The sequence below is a fragment of the Danio rerio genome, chromosome 8 (genome assembly GCF_052040795.2).
Source record: "Danio rerio strain M-AB ecotype USA chromosome 8, GRCz13ab, whole genome shotgun sequence".
Lineage (NCBI taxonomy): Eukaryota > Metazoa > Chordata > Actinopteri > Cypriniformes > Danionidae > Danio > Danio rerio.
Genome location: NC_141028.1, coordinates 18568731 through 18591842, shown reverse-complemented (window position 1 = coordinate 18591842; position 23112 = coordinate 18568731). Strand labels below are relative to the sequence as shown.

At 34.1% G+C, this 23112-nt stretch overlaps 2 protein-coding genes across 3 annotated transcripts; one reads left to right on the top strand and one right to left on the bottom strand.

Annotated features, from left to right (window-relative positions):
- Positions 1–665: 665 nt before the first annotated feature.
- rpe65b (retinoid isomerohydrolase RPE65 b) lies at positions 666–12047 on the top strand. 2 transcript variants are annotated; one of them, NM_001089433.2, is made up of 14 exons: positions 666–706; positions 973–1055; positions 3542–3692; positions 4396–4503; positions 4597–4738; positions 4809–4956; positions 5041–5122; positions 6338–6470; positions 6592–6731; positions 6881–7010; positions 8944–9058; positions 9372–9466; positions 9541–9652; positions 9743–10211. In NM_001089433.2, exons 1-14 carry the CDS (start codon positions 696–698, stop codon positions 9889–9891), a joined length of 1599 nt encoding a protein of 532 aa, NP_001082902.2. In that variant the 5' UTR covers positions 666–695; the 3' UTR covers positions 9892–10211. The 2 variants fall into 2 exon arrangements, with proteins under 2 accessions (NP_001082902.2, XP_087118666.1); XM_087262540.1 differs by having other exon boundaries at positions 670–706; positions 4617–4738; positions 9743–12047.
- Positions 10066–21683, bottom strand: si:ch211-198n5.11. The gene is made up of 13 exons (NM_001113652.1): positions 21585–21683; positions 17996–18292; positions 17727–17923; positions 17104–17282; positions 16244–16324; positions 15590–15768; positions 14647–14839; positions 14466–14557; positions 13009–13165; positions 12721–12843; positions 12232–12356; positions 12049–12130; positions 10066–10368 (listed from the first exon to the last, which is right to left on the bottom strand). The coding sequence occupies exons 1-13, from the start codon at positions 21602–21604 to the stop codon at positions 10282–10284; spliced, it is 1812 nt and encodes a 603-aa protein (NP_001107124.1). The 5' UTR covers positions 21605–21683; the 3' UTR covers positions 10066–10281.
- Positions 21684–23112: the final 1429 nt, after the last annotated feature.

Below are 23112 nucleotides of genomic sequence, written 5' to 3'. Positions count from 1 at the left end.
GTATCATCTCAAATTCATTATTTATCTCTATTATTACTATATTACAATATTACTGCTCCTGATCTATTATAAACTTTTAAGATAAGCATTTTATTATTATTATTATTATTATTATTATAGAAAAGCCATCAGTGTTTAAAAGGGGTGTGGGTTTTGATTGTTTCCAAGTGGATCTTCATCAGTATTCACACCCAGTCTCCATATATGAAGAATACGGGGCCCTGACCCTGAAAAACAAATCATTTGTCATGCAGGGAAGTAAACAAAGAAAATGTGATTAATGAAATGCCTCTGACATGTCACACTTGTCTTTTGTAGTTGTAAACTTTTTGCATTGAGCATTGCTCTTTTTATTTGTATTGTTTTTCTAACTGAAGGAATGCTGTGATTGATTGATTGAATCCCAGTGTGATTTGTCTTATTTTAAAAGATTATTAAAAATCATAAAAATTTATATATTAATAAAACAAGTTTTCTGCATATTGATCCCATTGACTACAGGTTAAAATGTGTTTTTGATTGAATATGTACTGTCTTTCAGGAAGGTAAACATTAGTGAAGTAGTTCTTGGTTTGAGCACAAAGAGATTCTTGTTTCAGAGGCTTTTCATTCACTGGAGTAGGAGGAGCTTAAGACTCTGTGTCCATGCGAAGCACTTCACGTTTACACACACTCAAGCATCGTCTTACTTCAACATGGTCAGTCGGTGAGTAATGGAACTATTTTCACTCATACAGCTTAAAGTCTGCTTTTATTTGCTTGGTGAAGGGTGAAGATGGTTTAAAAAGTGATGTTTTCTTCTTTAAGTTTGTTTATTCCCTTTTGAAGAAAGATGACATGATTAAGAACAATGCTAAATGTTTCCAAGGAATGTATTTAACATTATAAGTGAAGTTGTTTTGTTTTTTCAGCTTATTTCTGCTCATATTCAAAAAAAAAAAAAAAAAAGGTGGCATCTGTTTTTATTCACAGTCTTGAACACCCAGCCGGTGGATATAAGAAAGTCTTTGAGTCGTGTGAAGAGTTAGCGGAGCCCATTCCTGCTCATGTCTCAGGTTTGCATGCTTATAATCTAATCAAGCATTTCTGTTTAATACTTTTCCACATTTATTTTCTTCATGCTTTCTTGGGAAATGGGGGTTTCTGTTGCGGTCAATGTAAATGCCTTGCAGCCAGAGATGGGCAGTGTGATAAGTGTATTTCAAAAATAAAAAGCATTTTTTAATTTGTATACAGTAGGGATAATGAAAATGGCTTCACATTTTGTATTAAAATACTTAAGTGTTTGTTTTGTTTTGTTGTTTTTTAGTTTAAAAATATTGTTTAAGAGTTTCTAAGACATCTATATTATGTTATTCCAAATATTTGACCCCTAATTAGTGGCTTTACTTAGTAGTTCGCCCAGACTTGTCGAGATTTGAACAGAAAACTTCACTTTAAAACCCAAAAATTTAGGCTTACCCCCACATTTGAGGAAACTGATAGCAAAAAAAGCAATTTGAGCACAGTAAACCCCAATAAATGAAGAGAACTCAAACCAACTGAGTACTGTAAAACTCAATAAGTTGAGGCAATTCAAACTGTTTGAGAATACCGATTTCAACAAACCATTTAATTTAAAATAACTAAGTACTGTGAACTTACTTCATTTAAGTTGAGGTAATGGGCTAATTAATTACTCATTACCTTTAACACCGAGTTCAAAACTCTTTTCAAATGAGAATTAACTTTCAGTAAATTTTGAGTTAAGTACACTCATTTCATTTGAGAAAGTTAACTGTTGGGTTTTACAGTGTGATCCATATGGAAGAAATTGGTCAAGGCTTGAAGTATGAATGGATAAAGAAAGAGTCAGGTATTAGATTGGAGAAAAACTCAACAAGCATTGAAAATAGTATGATTAGGCCAATAACAGAATATGACAGTGTATTGTATTATTCAGCATCAGCATGTTTGCTAAAGTAATTAGCTGGAGAACAAGTTCTGTCCTTAAGAATGGAACATATGAAATATGCTGCAGAAATGGCAAATTATAGATGTTGTTCTGATGTTCACAGAGTGAATCCATTGAGCCTCATCTAGTTAAAAAAGTTGGGATTTTATTTTGGGAGCATGTGTACACTGTAACAATGACTGTACATATTATATATATGTTAGATATACAAATAATAGTAGCTTTAAATGGAAATGTGATGCAGATGCCAAAAGAATAGAACTAGACAACATTAAAAACATGTCCTGGACCTACAGTATAATGATACTTACAGTACCTTCTTGGCTCTTCTGAATGCTAGCAGTTGATCTCCAGCTGCAGTTTATAAGTAATGAAAAGCTCCTAAATGGCCAGGGGTAATCCAAATGGGTGGAAATTTGAATTCCAAAGGGGCTGTATAAAAGTCCTGGGCATTTTTCTTTGGGATTTATTTATTTAATGTCTTGTACATGACACAGAGTGCAACTTATTGTGATATTTAAATGTCTACACATACCCCACAGTAAGCTAATGTGTCTTTTAAAGTCTTCACCCAAAAAAAAAAAAAAAAAAAAAAAATATATATATATATATATATATATATATATATATATATATATATATATATATATATATATATATATATATATATATATTATTTTTTAAAATATATATTAATTATAATTATAATTAAATATATATTATAATTAAATATATATATTTAATTATAATTAAATATATACATCCGTTTGACAGCACACTTTCTCACATATTTTTTATTTTATTTTTTATTTTTTTAATGTGTATGCATTGTGAGGATTTGCAGCACGTATACTGTCAAACGGATAAAGATCTCTTCTTAATTTGCTGGTGTTTTCTTAAATTGCATGTGTTTTCTTAAATTGCAGCATGTTAAGCTATCTTGGCCACCATAATACTATTATTCAAAAAAGTTACTGAAATACTAGACAACATTGAAAATTTGTCCTACACTATAGTGAGAGCCCTACCTAAAATACGTCTTTGGCTGTTGTAAATGCTAGCAGTGGATCTCCAGCTGCACTTTATAGGTAATGAAAAGCTCATAAATGGCCAGGGGTAATCCAAATGGGTGGTAATTTGAGTTCCAAAGGGGCTGTATAGATGTCCTGGGTGTTTTTCTTTGGGATTATTTTAAATTAAAGTAACTTTTAAGTAGGTTCAAAGTAGAAAACTAATTTTTTTAAACTTAAATCAAAATATAATCTTGTTTTGGACAAACTTAAAAACATTACGGTAGTTTGTTACAGTTAAATTTTGGAATTACCTTGAAATTATATTTTTGACTTGGTTGTAAATGAAAAATTTATTTTAATATTTATCAATTATTTATTTTTCCCAAATAACTTTTTAATTGACTCAAAGGTAAAATATGGAAAATAGTCCCTCCTACCTGATATATACTTGAAGGTGTACCCCTAGAGATGTCATACTGGCACAATATAACAAACCTCAGGTTATAGGGCAGCAGCAGTATACTGTAAATCAAAGTAAATACAAACACACTCCTTTTCTCATTATATACTGTAGGTAAAATCCCAGCATGGCTGTCTGGAAGTCTGCTCCGCATGGGCCCTGGGCTTTTCGAGATTGGAGATGAACCATTTAACCATCTTTTTGATGGCCAGGCTCTCATTCACAAGTTTGACCTGAAGGACGGACGTGTAACCTATCATCGCAAGTAAAAATCTAGACCTTCTCACATTTTAAAAAGTTAATCAAGCGATTTTTGTCAAACAATGTTGTTTATTGAAAGCACCAAAACAAATATGCTATAAACCAACAGGACTGTAAAAAAAGGGGCGTGTCTGGTAGCAGAGATACCAAAATAGGGTATTTCTACTACTACTAGACACACCCCTTATTGCTGATTGGCTGTGAGTGTGTTATTGATATCTGGGTTTAAAAATCTTTTAATGCACATTTAACACCAGATCACTGCTCATAATTAGTGTTCAGGAATTGATATGAACACTTCAAAGAATGAAAAACAACATTTTGAAGGCATTTGATTTATTTTAAAAGCAAATATTGCAGTTATTTGAAAATATATTTTAATAATGCATAAATTCCAAGAGAAAAATACCTCATTAAAATTTTATAAATATTACAGAAATAAAATTCTTTCAAAATTTAAAATAATAAAAAGAAAATTATATCTGGTGACTTTTAATGGCAAAGTATCTGACCTCTAAACAAAGAGCGCAGGAGGGTTAAAAATCCAAAGAACTTTGAATGAACATTCAGTTACTGAAAGGATGTTTATTCGTAGCATTGAAAGAATCTAATCATAAAGAATCGAAGAATGCCAAAACATTCCATATTAGCTGGTTATACAATAAAGGACTGCCTTTAAAATGCATAATAGCCATCTTCCTCTTCAGGTTTATCAGAACTGATGCTTATGTGAGAGCCATGACAGAGAAAAGGGTTGTGATTACAGAACTCGGCACCGCTGCATATCCAGATCCATGCAAAAACATCTTTTCCAGGTCTGGAGAGTATTTTAAGATCAGTTTAATATATATGAATCGAATGATAGAGTTAAATCTAATTTTTCTAGTGCATCCTGTTTTACACATCAGGTTTTTCACTTACTTCCAAGGCACTGAGGTTACAGACAACTGTTCTGTAAACATTTACCCCATCGGTGAAGACTTCTATGCCTGCACTGAAACCAACTTCATTACCAAAGTCAATCCTGATACCCTGGAAACAATAAAAAAGGTAAGCTTTTGCTGATATTTGAGGGCATGAATCAAACTGAAATCATTTATTGTTTCTGTTTCTTCTGTAGGTGGACCTCTGCAATTATCTGTCGGTTAATGGTTTAACAGCACATCCACACATTGAAGCAGACGGTACTGTATATAACATTGGAAACTGCTTTGGGAAGAACATGTCCCTGGCCTACAACATTGTCAAGATCCCGCCACTACAAGAAGGTTAGCATGTTGATTTAACAGCATAAAAGGCCTGTATAAATAATATATTATAACGAAAGTTTGTTTTATCATTTGTTTAATTAGAAAAATCTGATCCACTTGCGATGTCAAAGGTTTTGGTCCAGTTTCCAAGCAGTGAAAGGTTCAAACCATCCTACGTTCACAGGTTATTATAATATAATATAATATAATATAATATAATATAATATAATATAATATAATATAATATAATATAATATAATGGTATGTGTAATTAAAGGGGGACGTAGGTCACTATTTCCTCAAGTGCTTCCAAACCTTTATGAGTTTTTTTTTTTTAATGTTGAACACAGAAGTAAATACCTTGTAAATATTGGAAACCGGTAGCCACTGACACCCATACAAGAAAGAAAAAAACAGTACGGAAGTCCACAGCAGTGGTGAAATGAGTACTCAAGTTAAAGTACTATTACTTGCCTAAAAATGTAGTGCAAGTAGATTAAAAGTATGTGTTGTAAATATTACTCAAAGTATGAGTAAAAAGTAGCCCTTTCAAAAGTTCTCAAGAGTAGTGAGTAGTGAGTATTACGCTTTAAAAAGCTGATGCGTTTACATGTAATTTTTGGATGTGTGTAAACGTAACATTCTGTAGTGCATTTGTTTATTGCTCAGCAGGCACTCAACATCATCAGACATTAATATAAGGTTTGATTCAGGTTGTGATGTCAGGTGACCAAAATTCAATGTCTAGCCAGCATCAAAGGACAACATGAATTTAATGTCCAATTACGACGTCAAATTTTGTTGATATTTGGCTGATTTTAGGTTATGACCAAAATCCAATGTTTAGCCAACATCTTAAACCAACATCATATTGACGTCAAATATTGACATTTATTTATCAGGTATGGCAACCAAAATCTAACATCTGATAAACTTTTATACTTGCAAACAATTTGCTGCAATTATAAATCACCCATGTCTTCAGGTAGTTCATTATGATGAGCTTCATCTTCTATGTGTGATTTGATTGGAAATAAATCAAAGAACTAATTTTCATTATCCCCATTGACAGGAAAAAATAGTGAATGCAGGTTGAAGGAAAGTAGTGGAGTAAAAACTAAACTAAAAATGTTCTTAAGGGAAAGTAAAAGTAGACATTTTTAAAAGTACTTAGTAAATTACAATTCCTGAGAAAAACTCGTCAACTACAAGAGTTTTAGTAATTGTAATTTGTTACTTTACACCACTGGTCCACAGCTATCGGTTTCTAACATTCGTCAAAGTATCCTGTTATGTGTTCAACAGAAGATAGAAACTCAAACAGGTTTGGAACAAGGAAATTGAGTAAATGATGATCGAAACAAATGTTAATAATCAACAACATTATATTTTTATGCAGCTTTGGCATGACAGAGAACCATTTTGTGTTTGTTGAAACTCCGGTGAAGATCAATCTGCTGAAATTTCTCACTTCCTGGAGCATCAGAGGGTCAAATTATATGGACTGCTTTGAATCTAATGACAGAATGGGAGTAAGTCAGAACTTATTCATATTTCAGTGGTTAATTGGAACATTTGAGATCCAAAATAACCCAAAAATGCAGTAGGTGTTTTGTGCATTGCCTCATCATCTTGATTTGGTTGCTTTCCCAGACATGGTTTCATCTGGCAGCCAAAAATCCCGGCAAATACATCGACCACAAATTCAGAACATCTGCCTTCAATATTTTTCACCACATTAACTGTTTTGAAGACCAAGGCTTTATTGTTGTTGACCTGTGCACATGGAAAGGGTAAGACTGCTTGATTTTTATGCTTACTGAAGTTTTAGCAAACTTCTCAAAATAAACAAATAATTAAATGTATTACACTTGCACATCTGATAATAGCAACCAGCAGCTTAGATTGTGATTGCATGTGGTTTTTCTCCTTTTACTGACAGCCATGAATTTGTGTACAATTATCTATATTTGGCAAATCTGAGGCAAAACTGGGAGGAAGTCAAAAAAGCAGCCCTGAGAGCTCCACAGCCGGAGGTGCGCAGATACGTGCTTCCACTGGACATCCACAGGGTAACAAATACATTTTTGTTTTTGGGTTTTCTCTTATTTCAAGTTTACAATTGCAAATTTGTTGTCAATTTTTGAATGCAACTACAGTATCTATTGCTTTTTATCTCAGTTATTTGTTTAGGGTTTTAGTTTTGTTAGTACATCAAATTAAACTTAATGAAAATGAGAAAGCTGAATTAATATAGGTTTTGCATTTCTGTATTTAAGAGACGACATATTTCGCCACAAATGTTTTTAACTAACCAGCAACACATTGCATTTAGGCATGTAGATGCGGTTTCATAAACATTCCATCAATGGGTGTAGCGGCTACATAAAGCAATGGCTGAGAGGCTAAACCAGAGACATGTTTTGTGACAAACATCAAACAATAAAATAAAAACAAAGCAAGAAGTTTTTCCAATGTCTTCTGATTTTTGATATTTTGACAGTGCAGATTTGATTTGATTTTGTTCAACAAAGAATACCTCTCTCCATCGGTGAATGAACAGGTGACCAATATAAACCCTCTATATGTGACCCTCCACCTTGATCACGTGACACTGTTAACCATTTCATGTCTACTACAATGGGGTTTACTGAGAATAGACTGAAATAGAGAAAATATCCAGCGAGTGGTAGTTTTATGGATGAAAATGCCTTTTTAAGGCCTTTTGTCATGAAAACTAACCACCAGGTCTGCTTTAATAAGAAATAATTTCCTTATGGGTGATTTTAGTGGTTTCCAATACTAGGAACAGGAACACTTTATTTTGATGGTCCATTTGAGTATTAGTAGACTATTTTGATGGTCCATTTGAGTATTAGTAGACTGTTTGCTTAATATCTGTTGATACTGCTCCTTCAACAGACATTTAACTGACTATAGGAAACTTTGCAAGTACATGTCAACTTACGCTAGCCCTAACCCCAACCTAACAGTCTACTGGCAGTATAATCTAGTGAGAATTAATTGCAATGTAACTTAAATTCAACAAACGAACCATGAAAACAAAGTTTGACCCTAGGAACTATTAAGTGCTATAAGCAAACGGTGATATTAAATGCAGTGCTAAACAAAATCAACAGCTGGAGAATGGCGGACACCATACAGAAGCTGTGTTTTTGTTGTGTGTTTTGGACCATAGATGTATTTATGCGATTGGAACAGCAAAAAGGAGGAGTGAATCTCCAATCTTTGTATTGTGGCTTAAAAAATATGGAGATGAATGTGACAGAATAATTATTGCTAATTTGAGCTTTTTCTATGTTTATGTCTAGAAATGCTTTAAGAAACTATGAAAAAAGTGTTTTGTGTGGCATGCATTTACCAAATCAGCATATACATGTGTCACTTCAGTTCTTATTGTGTTGAGTAAGACCATGCTGTCAAGTAGTAGCTCCATTAGTATCCACAAATAAGGTTTCTAGAACTAAAATGATTCCCAGTTCCTGCTGTGCTAACATGCCCAACTCTAGTTCTAGTAACTCTGAAAAAGTTCCTCCGTTGTGAATGCCCCACATAAATGTCAAGATTCAGGGGAAAATGGCCAGGGTCAAGCTGATAGAAAGACAACAGTAACAGAAAAGAATCTATAAATGCACAACACATCGAACTTTGAAACAGATGAGCTACAGCAGCAGCAAAAGAACACACTGGTGACACTTCTGTCAGATAACAACAGCAAAGGCTACAATTCACACACTCAAGATTTGTTTGTTTTTTTAGTTGAACAAGTAAGCTGGATCAACACAATTCTTGATTTTTTTTTTTGGGGACAACTTAATTGTTTTATGTTCAATCCACTTAATTTGCAAAAATAATTCATTTAATTTAATCGATTTGTGTTGGGACAGCATGAAGAATTTTTTTGCAGTGCACAGGCTCACCAAAACTGGACAATAAAAGAATGGAAAAGGGCCTATTAATTAGTTTGTTCCTTTGTTTTTGCAGGAAGAGCAAGGGAAGAACTTGGTTTCTCTTCCATACACCACAGCCACTGCTGTCATGTGCAGTGATGGAACTGTTTGGCTCGAACCCGAGGTTCTTTTCTCTGGACCACGTCAGGGTGAATATTCAGCACCAAATGTGACTTGTAAAACACCATAAATGGCACCATTTCCAATTAATACAGAACACTTTGATATCCATGTATCTTTTTATTCTTTTGTTAGATCTGAGCATACCATGATAAAATGTCATAATTTTCCTCATAAAAGATTTGCTCATGTAATCACAGATATTCAATTCTTAAATGTAATTTTTACATAACTATTGATATAAAATATTTTCACTGTTGTGTTTGTGTGTTTGTGTGTGTGTGTGTTTGTGTTTGTGTGTGTGTTTGTGTGTGTGTGTGTGTGTGTGTGCGCGCGCTGCAGCTTTTGAGTTTCCTCAGATAAACTACAGCAAATTCAACGGGAAAGATTACACCTTTGCCTATGGACTCGGACTGAACCACTTTGTTCCAGACCGGGTGGGTGTGACATAGTGCTTAAAACATTGTCATGGTCAACATTTGCTTCATGTTTGATTTTTGTGGGCTTTCAGATTTGCAAGCTGAATGTGAAAAGTAAAGAAACCTGGATCTGGCAGGAGCCGGACGCCTATCCTTCTGAACCACTGTTTGTACAAAGCCCTGATGCTGAAGATGAAGACGATGGTATTCCTATTCTGCCACTAAACTAAACATACAAACCAAATCTGTTTATGCTCCTAAAATAAGCCAGTCTTTTTCTTGTGTTTCTCTCAGGTGTTCTGTTGAGTATTGTAGTGAAACCTGGAGTTTCTCAGAGGCCGGCGTTTCTCCTCATTCTCAAGGCCACTGACCTGACAGAAATAGCACGTGCGGAGGTTGACGTCCTCATTCCTCTTACTCTCCACGGCATCTACAAACCTTAGAGGATACCAGGACTTTGGATTTCAGTACTTTGTCCATGTAACTGCAAGTTATATGACCCGATATGTTTATAATCTAATAAACATACAATATAATAATACAAATGAACATATACCCAGTATATACGTTATATACATATACAATGACTTACTGCAAGATCCAAAACATTTTTTATAAACTTTTTAATTCATTTATGAACAATTGTTTATTAACAAGTACACTATATGTACAATTTAGTTTACATCAGCCATATGTATCAATCATAAGGCACTGTTGGCAATTACAAGCAGATTTTTTATTAAAATAAAGATATGTGCTATTAGTTATTAGTTTATTATTTGAATAAAACACCTTAAACAAGCTCATCCATTAAGGCTTCTGCAAATGTAGTGTTAGAGTCTGAGAAGAGGAGACCTCACTTTCTCTCTGGATAGTTGATACTCTTGTTGCTTAATGATTTCCAGACACTTGCTTAAAATCTGAAATGAAAACAAAAGCATTTTTATTAAGCATTTATTTATAAACTCGAGTGTGATGCATATTTTAATTATTTTTCAAAGAATATATTTTATATAAAATGATTATAGCAAAAATGTAAATGAATGTTTTAAGATAAAGAAAAAAAATGCTTAGAATTGTATTTGTGTAATGCAAGATTTCTGCAAGTGTCACTAAGTTAAATTTAAGACATTATTAAGACCATTATGAATGACATTTTAGACTTATACAGGGCTAAATGCTAAGGTTTTTTTATATCCCAGATTAAAAAGATTTTCACTTGCCCATTCAAAATGATTATAACTTAAAACATTTAATAATACTACATTAAATAATAGTTTAATTTATAAAAATATAGGTCAGGTCAGTATCCTCAGCAGTAAATAAATTTAGAACTTTTAAGCAAATGTTTCTGTAAGGAAAGTAACTAAATGCTATTTGTATGATTCGTGAGATGGATTGTTGGTGATTGTATGGATGTTAATGGCCAGATTGGGTAGCTATACATGAACAAAGAAGGTCTTAAATCTCAAAACTCAAATTTTTGGCCTTAAAAAGTCTTAAATTTACTAAAATAATACTTGTACTGTAGGCCAAAACCCATACAATCACCAACAATCCATCTCAATAACGCTTTAAACTTTTTAAACTTTAAAATGGTTTAATTTATTTCCTTAGAATAACATTTGTTTAAAAGTTCTCCATGTACTTACTGCTAAGGACACCGACCTGGACAGATTGTTGTGCACAGATTTAGTATATTATAGTTTTTAAAACTTAACATTTGTTCGGTTTTTGTATTTTAAAGAAAGTTTATGTTGGAAAAAACGTGTATGGATACAAGTAGAACTTGCTTGTTTTTACACAATATTTAAAATATTTAGCTAAGAAATTATATCTAAAATATTTAATTGTTTATTATTACTGTATTATTGTATTATTAAATGTATCAAATTCTAAGATTTTTGATGGGTCAAATAAAAATCTTTTCCACCTGGGCCATTTGAAAAATTCTCTAGCGTTTAGCCGTTTATGAGTCTAAAATTTCATTCATAATGGTCCTAAAAATGTCTTAAAGTCCTAAATTTAACTCAGTGAAACCTGCAAAAACCCTGATTAAGACCTGTTAAAAAAAAGATTTGAATCTTAAAACACAACATTTCAGTAGATTTAAGACTTTTTAAAACCCTGCGGATACCCTGTAATTGCATCATGTACCATTGTTATCTCATAACCCAAAATTGTCATCATTTACTTGTCTCAGCACTCATTAAGACCTCATTTCAATCATTTAAAGTACATCAACTTTGTTTTTTATTAAAACATGTAAATGATATGTAAATAAAAAGGCCTAAAGCTCAAAATAAATGTCATTTCAGATTACTTTGATAAGTGGCTTTTAAATTTGCTAAGAAACTAGCCTAGAAGCTAACCTTTTAACTAAGAGAACTAGTTTGGCTTTTAAGGCATCCAAGCATTTAAAGTTGACTCCACTGAAAACCTCAACAGCTGTTTGTCATTATGATCTCCAGTTAACATCTGAATTCATTTCTGTGCTTTTATTTGTGATGTAGATGATGTTTTGCCTCTTTTTTTTAAGAGTTAAATGAAAATTAAACCAAAAATAATTAAGTTAAGTGAAATAAATAAGATTCTTTTACCTTTCTAGTGTCTTGAGGTAGAATAACGCCATCATCCCACAGTCTGCCAGTGGAAAAGAAGGCTGAACTTTCTTCCTCCAACCTTTACATACACACAAATAACCATTTAGTTATGAATCTTACACTTGCAGACCAATATACATATTTACATACACACTAATATATATTTACATTGGCTCTTACATCTCATTGATCTGTGTGATTTCCTCTTCAGTTTGCACAAATTCCTCAGAGTAGCCCGGGGCCAAAATCGACACTCTTGCATTGGGCCACAAGAACAGGAAATTGGGGTCAAAAGCCCTTCCGCACTGAAAAGGAAAACAAACAATCAACAAAAGGTTTGAAAAGTATTTAGCCTGTTTTCCTCATATTTGCGTGGGTTTCCTCTGGGTGCTCTGGTTTCCCCCACAGTCCAAAGACATGCGGTATAGGTCAATTGAATAAACTAAATAGTCCGTTGTGAATAGGTGTGTATGGATGTCTCCCAGTACTGGGTTGCAGCTGGAAGGACATCTGCTGTGTAAAACATATGCTGGGTAAATTGACGGTTCATCCCACTGTGGCAACCCTAGATGAATAAAGGGACTAAACCGAAGGAAAATGAATGAAAAGTGTTTTGTTTTGTTAGACTATTTAAAGTTTTTACATTCACATCAGTATTTATGGACTGACCATAGCATAGCTGTCACCTCCATGGCATCCTCCAATAACCACAGTCATTTTGGGAACAGAAGCGCAAGCCACAGCAGACATCATAGACCCCTGAGCCTTCAGTCTGTTAGTGTTGGACTCAGCCTGTGAGAGAGAGAGTAGAGAAACAGAGGTTTAGAGGAATGAAGAGGAGGATATTGTTCTATCTACAGACTTTTGTATTAAAATGTCAACTTTTCTGTGCATTACGCATGTTTAAAAGGAACTGGAAGTGATGAAAGTCTGCACATAACTGTTCTTCTGGTTTACCTTGGTTTGGGAGGTTGTGTGTGCAGGTTCTGGGGCCGTGTTTTGCAGGAAGATGAGAGGAATGTCTCTCTGGTCGCACAGCTGAACAAAATGGCTGCCTTTCAGGGAAGCTTCGTATGTCAGCTCTCCGTTATTTGCCACAATTCCAATTTGATGTCTGAGGAATGATGAGGAGAAATAAAATCATATTTAAATGAAAATCAGGGTGAAGGAAGGGTTTGCCACTGCTAATATCTTCTATCAAATGATCAGACAAGCATGTCAAAAGTATGATTATTAGCCAGCTATGGTTGCAGATTCAGTTGTAGTTCAATGATTTGGTGTTTTCTGAATTCAAAGCTTCAGTAAACATGCGCAAACAGTATCACAATCCTGTGTGGTGAGCAACATAGTTTCTTTTAATATGATATAGGCAAAATAATAAGCTAACAAGCTTTATCTTCTACTTCATACATATACAAATCACATTTTAGTTTATCAGAATTAAAAACATTTTCTTGATGTTTTGACATATAAAAGGTCATCCTAAAATAAAAACATCCAGCAAGTTTCAGAACTTAAAGCTTTATGGTTAGCCTATTAACAAATTATATTGAAGTGAATCTGCCTAAATGATTTGCTTCTACCTCAATGCCTGTTAATATGATCTGAAGAATGATAGAAATTGGTAGACTAAACTTAGTAGTCATACACAGTAGGAAAAAAAATCCTATGGAAGTCAATTGACTAAGGGTTTTCAACATTCTTTTGTGTCCAACAATAGAAAGAAACTTAAACAGATTCAGAATAAGTGGAGGCAAGTAAAAGATGACAAAGTTTACATTTTTTGTTGAACTATGCCTGTAATGTTGTTATAAAAGTGATATTATTATGGGGGCGTCACGATGGCCTCACAGCAAGAAGGTCGCTGGTTCGAGCCTCAGCTGTCTGTGTGGAGTTTGCATGTTCTCCCTGTGCTCGCGTAGGTTTCCTCTGGGTGCTTCGGTTTCCCCCTCAAGCCTAAAGACATGCGCTCTGTTTTTTGAGAAGTGCTTTTCATATGATATGTGAACGACCTATGCAGCTTTACTGTAGACATTTTCTCAAGCAAAAATGACGTGGACTGAAACTTTGTCATACACCACGCCCACCAAAAGGGTACCCTTGGTAGTGGAAACACAAGCCTGATAAAGGTGACCCGTACCGACCCGAACCGTACCGTACTGTACCAGTCAGTGGAAACGAGCCATAAGTGAACTGGGTAAGCTAAATTGTCCATAGTGTGAATGAGTGTGTATGGGTGCTTCCCAGTGATGGGTTGCAGCTGGAAGGGCATCTGATGTGTAAAACATATGCTGGATAAGTTGGCGGTTCATTCCGCTGTGGTGACCCCTGATTAATAAAGGGACTAAGCTGAAAAGAAAATTAATGAATGAATGAAAAAATATATAAACGCCATAAAAAGAAGTGATTAATACCCATCAATTCTGGCGAACCCAGTGAGGAGGGTGGTCCCATAACGGGCCTTGAACTCCTGAAATCGACTTCCATCAGTCAGTCGACTCACAATCTATGCAAGGAATTTAGAAAGAAATAAGTATCTAAACACCACAAACTATATAAAATCATCTGAAACTGAGCTTATGAGTGGGTCTTTACCAGTCTGATGTCCAAGCTGTAATTGTAACTCCGCGGTGCAAGACCCATGAGCTCCTCTGTGCTATACAGAGGCTCCTCGACCTGAACGCTGTCCTCTTCTGGGAGCTCATAGTTGAGGGTGGAGATGATGTTTCTGGTGTATTCATACGCCTCTGACTCTACTGCCGCAAAATGGTCTACACAGCCACTCACTCTGGAATTAAAAGCAAACTATAGTATTATATTACATAATATAATATAGTATGATATGATTTAATATAATAATATAAAATATATTATTGTTTTAAATAATATTATTTTAATAGATTGTTATTTTAATTATCAATTATAATAATTTTTAAACTGAAATGTACATACAATTTTATAATAATACTATTTATTATTTTAAATGAAAATGCATTTGTTTAGCTTAATTTTATGGCTAAAATTATGTTATTAATATTACATTTTGCGCAAAACTATATAGCTTATGTTTTATCATAGTATATTTAGCATATTTAACTGGTAATTATGACTATTTCACTTATTTATTTATCATTAGAGTTATGCAATTACTTTAACAAAAATAAATAATATAAAATAATATATAAGTCATCGAACATTTTTAAAAGTAGAAAGATACATTGGCCAAATATTGGCCAAAAAATACAAACAACAAAATTTCTACAAAATTTTATATATTATTTTGTTTCTCTTGATTTTTCCTCTTTTTTTAATTTATGTTTTTTATATTTTTTCCCAATATATAAATTTAGGCTACTGTTATCATTATAAACTATTTTGCTCTTGCTTTAAATATACTAGAAAACTGACAATCAACAAAGCAAAGCAAGAAAGAATTCAGCCAGTGTTAACTGCCACATATTGATCAATATTCCTTGATTAAAAACATGGTTATGGGATTATAGTTACAAAGACACAGTCAGGAAATGCAAACAAATACTCTGAATGCAGTCTGGCTCCTCCTAGGTCCTCTGGAGAAACCTCCTCCCCGGTGGCAGCCTTGACCAGCGGTGGACCTCCCAAAAATATAGTTCCTATCCTGTGTACGATCACCGCCTCCTCAGACATAGTGGGTACATAAGCGCCACCAGCTGTACACGACCCACACACCACTGCCACCTACAGGAAACAACATCACACGGCTACAGATTAAACCACTGATTTGCAAAGTGGGGGTCGCTGAAAAGTGGGAGTCGTTTGGTGATTTCCAAAAATCTTTTTTCAATCATTAAAATTACCACATATTATTCATAAGCTACTGAAGATAAAAAATAGTTTATAGTTATAGCTTTATGATTTTTTGCGACCATTGGAGTGATTGCATTACATTAAAGACACAGCAATAGCGTCAAATGCAGCAGAGTGATTTTATGGCACCAGGTTAAACTTTCTGTTACCTTTACAGCACTCACATACATTTAAAAAAATTAACAAAGAACAGACTTGGACCTATTAGTGTGTGTATGTGTGTGTGTGTGTGTGTGTGCCGTGGCATGCAAGGTTTGTATATTTAAAACCACTTTAGAGGATATTAAGGGTGAAATCCCTGAAAACCAAAAAAAAGTGTATTTGATTTTGTGCTTTGCATTAATACCTGAGGAATCTTCATCGCAGACATAATTGCTTCATTGTAAAAGGTGCGTCCTCCATGGTTTTTATCAGGAAAGATCTCTGACTGTCAGAAAAAGCAATTACATAGCAAGACACTGCAGTTGAATATGGAAAAACATAGCTAACATTATGTATATAAGGTGTGATATGTAAAAAAAAAAGATATAAATAAAATTTGTGGAGATTTATGGCTTGCAAGGCGAAAAAAAAACTTTTACCTAAATTTCGAAATATGTATTGTAATTAAAATGTACATATACAAATTCATTAAGTGTGACAAAAAAAAACACTAAAACTGTGTGCTGTTGAGGATGTTTTCATCCACTCTTAATTTGGCCACAACTTTCTCTGTGCTTCAGCAAATCAAATGATTTTTGTTGACTAATCTTATTTTGACACATATTTTGGGAAAATGCTTTTTTCAAAAGCTCAACAAAACACAAAATTTCATGACTTTGTAATCAAAATAATGTCATTACAAGAGGAGATCAATGGGACAAATACAGCCACGAACATAACAAAAGGGTAGTACATTTGACTTACTGTAGCTCTTCTCAACAGGGAAAACGATCAACAATCAACAATGCATGATTATATGGTGTCAAGGCTTTGCAATCAAAAATGTGATCAGAATGACAGTCAATGGGGCAAAAACAGCCACCAACATAACAAAAGGGTAGTCAATTTGAACTATTCACAAGGGTTAAAAGTGTATTTGAGATGTTTTCTTCACATTAGACTGAAACAAAGACTTCAAAATCTGAACTAAAATTTGACAGGTGCATGAAGAACAGTGTTTCTGCCTGCAGTGTTTCATCTTAATAGATCATAAATGTAGGTTACCTGAAGAGGTAAAAATGCTCCACCACTGTCCACCAAGTAAACGAAAGGCAAGCGATTCTGCATAGCCACAATTTGTGCCCGGAGCTGTTTTTTGACAGTGATGGGATACGCTGTACCACCTTTCACCGTGGCGTCATTCGCGCTGAACATGCACCAAAGTCCATTAATTTTACCAATTCCTGTGGGAAAAATATACAACAGATAAAGCAGTAACACATAATATCTACCAATATTATTATTTAATTTTAGATATAATTTATAGTTCAAAACCAAGACCCTCACTTCTATCCCCTACCTCACCACACGACAAACCCAAAACATTATAAATTCTGAGTGTGCTTCACACAGGTGAGTGGGCTTGACAAACCACCTGTAGAAACGCTCTTCTCTCTCTCTCAAAAAGAAAACCACACTCCACACATCTCTAAACCTACCCAAATACCTAAACCCAACTACTACCTTGCTAACTATTAATCGGCAGGTAATTAGTAGTTTATTGAGCTAAAAGACTTACTTATTTGTTTGTTAATAGCGTGAATCGTACCTTAAAATAAAGTGTGACCGTAATTATCTTCAAACCAGGATTAATAACTTTGAGCCTCTTATTTTATTCTCGTTTGTACCTGTAAGACATCCAGCTGATGGTATGTCTCCATAAGGCAGGCCGAGTCCAGCAAAAGGCGAGAGCTCTAGATAATCTTCATCATCCAGCAACATGCGTAGTCGTTCTCGTACCAGAACCTTTTGATTCCTCTGTGTGTGCCGCGCTATAGCGTTTTCACCACCACCCTTCATCACCTTCTCCTTGTGCTCGAAGTATCTGATGAAAGACCGGTTTTCTGATTTAAAAACATATATAGTGTAAATCTAAATGTATGAGAGTCAGGCTTACTTCTGCTGACAGACGAGGCTGTTCCTTAGATTGGCTTCATACACGTGTCTGACAGCAGGAAGAAATGCTCCATCTAGAACTGGAAATGCACTTGGCAGGCGTCTCCTAGAGCTCATACAGCGCTTTGATGATGATGATGGCAGCTGTGTGATGGGTCGCCACCAGCCACCTGTATGTGTGCAGGGGTGTGCAGAGCTGCTGGCAAACTTTGCTGATGGATGCCATGACTGTGGATTTTGAGAGAATGACGCTCTGGCGAGATGATGATTGAGTTTATTCCCATTTATGTTGAAAGATCTGGTGAAACAAAAACAATTCATGATAATTATTCCTTCATTTTTTAGCTTAGTCCCTTTATTCATCAGGGGTCGTCACAGCGGAATGAACCGCCAACTTATCCACCATATGTTTTATACAGTGGATGCCCTTCCAGCTGCAACCCAGCACTTGGAAACATCCATACACTCTCTCATTCACACACTTACACTACTGACAATTTAGTTTACTCAATTCACCTAGAACATGCAAACTCCACACAGAAATGACAACTGACGCAGCCGAGGCTCGAACCAGCAACCTTCTTACTGTGAGGCGACAGCGCTACCCACCGCACCAACCCACTAATTAATTTTAAAAACTTAAATAGATATTTAAAAAATTAATAAATGTTTATTGGGACCCCCAAATAGGTTTTAAGATAGTTTTACTTAAAAAAATGTATGCTTTGGCAAAATAAATAAATAAATAAATAAACAAACAAAACATGTTCATGATTCTACAAGGATTTTGACTAAATGGTTCTGAAAGAAAAAAAGGTACATTTGTTTTATCCACTGTCTAAAATGACTGCAGGTGGCATGGTGGTTCAGTGGTTAGCACTGTCGCCTCACAGCAAGAAGGTCGCTGGTTCGAGTCCCAGCTGGCATTTCTGTGTGGAGTTTGCAAGTTCTCTCCATGTTAGCGTGGGTTTCCTCGGGGTGCTCTGGTTTCCCCCACAGTCCAAAGACATGCGGTATAGGTGAATTGGATGAACTAAACTGGTTGTAGTGTATGAGTTAGTGTGTGAATGAGTGTGTAAGGGTGTTTCCCAGTATTGGGTTGCGGGTGGAAAGGCATCCGCTGCGTTAAACATATGCTAGAATAGTTGGTGGTTCATTCCACTGTGGTGACCTCTGAAATAGAGACTAAGCCAATTCCTTTGGGAAAACATATACAACAGATTAAGTAGTAACTCCACACAAAAATGACAACTGGCCCAGCCGAGGCTCAAACCAGCAACCTTCTTACTGTGAGGCGACAGCGCTACCTACTGCACCACCGCACCAACCCACTAATTAATTTTAAAAACTTAAATAGATATTTAAAATAATTAATAAATGTTAATTGGGACCCCAAATAGGTTTTAAGATAGTTTTATTAAAAACAAAATGTATGCTTTGGCTAAATAAATAAACAAAACATGTTCATGATTCTACAAGGATTATGACTAAATGGTTCTGAAAGAAAAAAAAGGTACATTTGTTTTATCCGCTGTCTAAAATGACTGCAGGTGGCATGGTGGTTCAGTGGTTAGCACTGTCGCCTCACAGCAAGAAAGTTCGAGTCCCGGCTGGCATTTCTGTGTGGAGTTTGCATGTTCCCCCAGTGTTCACGTGGGTTTCCTCGGGGTGCTCTGGTTTCCCCCACAGTCCAAAGACATGCGGTATAGGTGAATTGGATGAACTAAACTGGTTGTAGTGTATGAGTTAGTGTGTGAATGAGTGTGTATGGGTGTTTTCCAGTATTGGGTTGCGAGTGGAAAGGCATCAACTGCGTTAAACATACGCTAGAATAGTTAGCGGTTCATTCCACTGTGGTGACCTCTGAAATAGAGACTAAGCTGAAGGAAAATGAATGAATGAGTGAAAATGACTGCATTGAATTAAAATGGGAAACTAATTTATTTCAGGGAAATATTTTGTTGTGCACTAAAGCTAAATCTTACTGAAAGCTAGCTTTTCGAGATGTGAAACTCAACGAAATCAAAAAATATCTAATCATTTTTTATTGGGTTTTTCTCAACATTAAATCAAGACATCTAAACATCTGAACATCACATTAAATCAAAACGACTCCAGGACAGGGCATCGCTGTGGCGCAGTGAGGAATGAATGACTCCAGGAAAACATACAAAACTTAAAAATAATAACAACAGTAAAAAAAAAAAATCTATAAATAAATAAAAATAAATAAACAAAATAAAAAGGTTAATAAATATTTTACATACAATATCAACAGTAATTCACAATTTAACTTTGATGTTTTATTTAATTTCTATGCTGTCAGGTTTACTTGGTTGCAGTAGTGTAGAAAGGGATTCCAAATGCTATAAAAATCTTTTAACTTCCCCTTAATAATGTATGTCAGTTACAGGACATTACAGGACATTTCCTTGATCAGAAGAGAGCCTTTGTAAAATAGTTTTTGAGTCATATTTCAAATCAGAGTATTGGCCTATTTTGAAGCATTTTTCACAACAATAAAATAATTAAAATAAATGATAAAAATGTCCATCGGCTTTTTCTACTTTTGCAAAGGGTCCTATTTAAAACAAGATTAAATTTCAGTCAGTAATTCATCCAAAATTTACAACAGCTTAAGTTGGAAATATAATTTTCAAGTCTATGCCATAAAAGTGGTTAAAACTCCCAAAATGTAAAATAAATACTACATGTTATCTAGCAAAATAATTTAGTCAATATTTTAGTAAATAAAAAAATGTATAAATAATTATTGACATAGGGTGACACAGTCGCCTCACAGCAAGAAGGCAGCTGGTTTGAGTCCCAGCTCTGTCAGTTGGCATTTCTATGTTCAGTTTGCATATTCTCCTTGTGTTAGTGTGCATTTCCTCCAGGTGCTCTGGTTTCCCACACAGTCCAAAGACATGAGCTATAGATGAATTGAATAAACTAAATTGTCTGTAGTGTATGAGTGTTTCCTAGTACTGGGTTGCAGCTAGAAGGGCATCTGCTATGTGAAACATATGCTGGATAAGTTGATGGTTCATTCAGCTGTGGCGACCCTGATAAATAAAGGGACTAAACCAAAGAAAAATGAATGAATGAAAAAAAAAAAAAAGATTAAGGAGCATCAAAGTATAATAATAATAATATAAATAAATAAATACTTGTAAAAATGTTGCACACCTGCATCCAGCTATGGTAAAATAGTGCAGGACATATAAAATGTCTGATGACAAAGTAGATTTCAGACGACAGACCACATAAAATACTTATTCATGATTACATTACTTAAATTATAAAGATTATTTTAAAATAACTAATTGGAGCACTTCGGTAAAATATTTTAGTAATGCATTAAAACAAATAAACGCAGAACTCGTTCATTTCAGAGCAGTGTACCGTTCACTTTGCATTGATCTTTCTGTTGATAATTGTTTTGTTTACTTTGGTTTGCTGCTTGCTGCTGTAGCTCTCTTTTCTTTAAGTGTGTCAAAGGTCATTATGAGATCGCTTGCAAATGCAAACACCCTAACAAAACCGCGTTACCACATTAGCTTACTATAACATAAAGCAGAAGACCTTACCGTAATAAACAACAGTGCATGATGAGACAACAGGCACAGCTCTAAAGTTATTGAATATGATACAGTGTAACCAGAAAATAGGTCTGGAAGGAAACAAGCATAAAGGAACGTTTGGGTTTGCGATTTAATGCAAATGTATCAAAGTGGATTAATGGCCACTAGAGAGCACTATTTATTAGTAAATGAAACAGACACGACTTCACTGTTCTGAGTTTATTGTGAACCGTTATTCTATTCTATTCTATTCTATTCTATTCTATTCTATTCTATTCTATTCATATACAGTGGAAGCTGTTTGTTTTGTACAAAGAATGATTATTAATAGATAACTAAAAGTAACTTTTATTAGTAATTGAAACTATAACAGTAATAACTTTGGTACAAAAGAGTGTTTAAATGAGTTTATTTGATTAGGTTACTGATCCAGTATATAATTAAGAAAGAAATCCTAATCATTTCTCATCTATTTCATGCCATAATTTCAAGCTTTTACAGAAGACGAACTGTGCAAATGAACACGCAAATCAAATATGAAGTAATTAATGTTCAATATGAGAATGTTGTTGCAGATTTACAAAGCGATGTCTCTAAACATTAAAATAAATAAACATATAGGCCCTTATGGAAAACTTTTTTGTCTTTTTGTCTTTTCAAACGAAAAACTAAGAAATATCAATATACGTTATCTGATCTGAGGATAGATGATGAACTACATAGAGAGCAAATTCCTTTTGCGCACGCGCACACACACACATGAAAATAATTTTCCTTTAAAAAAAACGAGGTTAAATGTTTTTTAGTCTATGTTATGTTCATCATTTATCTTGCCGTTTGGGTCTCCTATAAAATTAAATTAACATTTTTTTATACATTTTTTTGTAAATATTTAGTGAATTTTTAGTAACAAATATAAATTGTTCAAACACAAATGATGTGTACCAAAAATATATTTTTGTTATACAATAAATATAAAAAAAAAAATATATATATATATATATATATATATATATATATATATATATATATATATATATATATATATATATATATATTCAAAACATTTTGACTGTCCAGTTTGACCATGTTATATACTAATATTTATTTTGTGCAGCTTGTTAAAATGCCAGCATACTGCCATTATATATTTTGCACAAATGTAACGGTCAACTTACTACTTTATGGTAACCGTCCTTATTTTTATTTATTTATTCATTTATTACTAATGCATGATAGGCATGGGATGATAACCGCTTTCAAGGTATATTGCAGTTTGAAAAAGTCAAGCTTTTAAACTGTGTGTCCGATGTCCGATTTTTTGATTTGTTTGTATTTAGGGCAACAGTTTCTCCAGCAAAAAAAGAAATCTGAAGATGCCGTTTTACATTGTGAAGAAATCTGTGTTTTTGAAAATAACAAATAAAGCATAAGTCAATAATTCATTTAAATTTTTTTTAGCTTGATATGTTTACTGCTCCAAAGTACTTTAAAGGTTTCTCTAACTAAAATAAATGGTGTTCAAATGAACTTG

Coding starts and splice junctions, on each gene's coding strand:
- rpe65b (NM_001089433.2), top strand. Junction 1,056..3,541: donor CATTCCTGCTCATGTCTCAG/GTTTGCATGCTT, acceptor TATATACTGTAG/GTAAAATCCCAGCATGGCTG. Junction 4,957..5,040: donor GATCCCGCCACTACAAGAAG/GTTAGCATGTTG, acceptor TTGTTTAATTAG/AAAAATCTGATCCACTTGCG.
- si:ch211-198n5.11 (NM_001113652.1), bottom strand. CDS start 21,604: ATGCACTGTTGTTTATTACG. Junction 14,840..15,589: donor GGAGCCAGACTGCATTCAGA/GTATTTGTTTGC, acceptor TTTTAATTCCAG/AGTGAGTGGCTGTGTAGACC. Junction 10,369..12,048: donor TACCTCAAGACACTAGAAAG/GTAAAAGAATCT, acceptor TTTTCATTTCAG/ATTTTAAGCAAGTGTCTGGA.